General features: G+C 42.4%; 1 protein-coding gene across 3 annotated transcripts in view; it reads right to left on the bottom strand.

Annotated features, from left to right (window-relative positions):
* Positions 1 to 502: 502 nt before the first annotated feature.
* LOC135524748 (receptor-type tyrosine-protein phosphatase S-like) overlaps positions 503 to 1773 on the bottom strand; it is a 130201-nt gene continuing 128930 nt past the window's right edge. For all 3 annotated transcript variants that reach the window (XM_064952543.1, XM_064952540.1, XM_064952541.1), the window contains 2 exons: positions 1432 to 1567; positions 503 to 940 (listed from right to left, as the gene is read on the bottom strand). In XM_064952543.1, coding sequence (XP_064808615.1) covers positions 872 to 940; positions 1432 to 1567 — 205 coding nt within the window. In that variant the 3' untranslated portion in view covers positions 503 to 871. The remainder of the gene's footprint in view (positions 941 to 1431; positions 1568 to 1773) is intronic.

The following is a 1773-nucleotide window of genomic DNA, read 5'->3' as shown; positions in this document are numbered from 1 at the left end:
ATGACACCGTCATCACTTTCCCCCGGAATATTCTGTACTGCAGAAGCTCCTCTTAGCCCAAAGAGTTGAAGGGATATAGGGCTGCCTTTTGTACGAGATGATGGACATGTTGGGAGTTGAGCTTCTAAGGTTGTAACAGAACTATGGCTAGTAGAAGTTATCTTGCTTAGAGAGAAGGATGAGTGTGGTAGGGGGTCCCGAATGGAGGTTGACTTCTTATGCCAGTACCTTACCGTTAACTCAGTGTGTTTGTCTCATCAGAGGTGTCTGACATTTTGGGGACAATCATCTGTGTACACAGGCAACCACAGTTTTCCATCAGAAGTGTTTATAAACAACTAGGAACTGTGAACCTCTGTCCTTACATGGTAAAAAAGGCGAACGCTTCCACTCCACCATTTTCTCAGCTTTTACCAATCCCTTTTTGTTTTTTTTACCTCAGTCACATTCAACCAGTTGGGTTTTCCTTCATTCACTGTTGTATTGTTTGTAACGTAGTTAATTTTTAATAGATGTCCACGAAATGTTTACAATGTCCACCTCCACATCTGAACACTTGAGGTAAGGTTAGCAGTCCAACACTTTAATTATTCCCACCCCACAGCTTGAGCCACCACTTTTGGTTCCTTTCTTCAGAGTGAGGGCGTCAATTAGTTCTGCTGATGGAGTCATTTACGGTTTCCTCACCGACATCAAAGTCCATTGGGTCCAATTGGAATTGCACTCTTGTTGACTTAAAAAAAAAAATTATAATCTACAATTCGTTTGCTATTCTGTTGGTTGAATTTTGTTTTCCGGCAGCTGTTGTTGTTTTCATTTCTATGGCTCAGGAGACTGTTGAGGGGGACATAGGATTCGGGGGACGAGATTTTTACGTTGCATAGTGATCAAAGCTTCCTAGGTACTCCAGACCCGCCTGGTAGCAAAACTGATATTCATCCTGCATAGACAAAATAAATAACATTCAACATTAATTTTGTTCAGCAGCAAACAGGAGATACTTCACTTAAACAATAAGGCATGAGGGGTTGTGGTATATGGTAAATACACCACGGCTAAGGGCTGTTCTTAGATACAGACCTTAGGTTGTGGTATATTGGCCAGATACCACAAACCCCCGAGGTGCCTTACTGCTATTATAAACTGGTTACCACCGTAATTATAGCAGTATAAAGAAATGTTTTGTCATAACCGTATACGGTCTGATATACCACGGCTGTCAGCTAATCAGCATTCAGGGTTCGAACCACCCAATTTATAATATTCAATATAATACTACAAGCCAAACTTAGCAGCAGCTCTAAGACTTACAGCCAGTATCAATGCTAACACAATGCTGATGCATATTCTTAGCACCCATGGCAAAACTACATGTGCAACAAAAAAACTACAATATCCATGAGAACCCGTGGGTTCGGAGTGACCCCTCACCTCTGTCTGGACCATGGCCGGCCTCTGTGTCCGCAGCATCTTGACCGTCTGAAAGATGTCTACCACGCCTTCATAGCGCATCCTCTCCAGCACGATGCTGAGTGTGGTGAAGACACCGGTCCGGCCAACCCCCGCACTGGAAACACACACAGACACACCAATCTCAGGGGATGTGCTGGGATATTGAAAAATGTCCAATTCACACATGCATATTAATAGACACTTGTTCATGTGTGAAATGTAACCAATATAAGCAACCACCAAATTATTATTATTATGATTATTATCATCAGTATAACAGATGAAGTCCAACAATCATGCAAACAGCTCTATCAGGCGTCC

The sequence above is a fragment of the Oncorhynchus masou genome, chromosome 31, assembly GCF_036934945.1.
Source record: "Oncorhynchus masou masou isolate Uvic2021 chromosome 31, UVic_Omas_1.1, whole genome shotgun sequence".
Lineage (NCBI taxonomy): Eukaryota > Metazoa > Chordata > Actinopteri > Salmoniformes > Salmonidae > Oncorhynchus > Oncorhynchus masou.
This window is presented reverse-complemented; position numbering and strand designations above follow the sequence as displayed.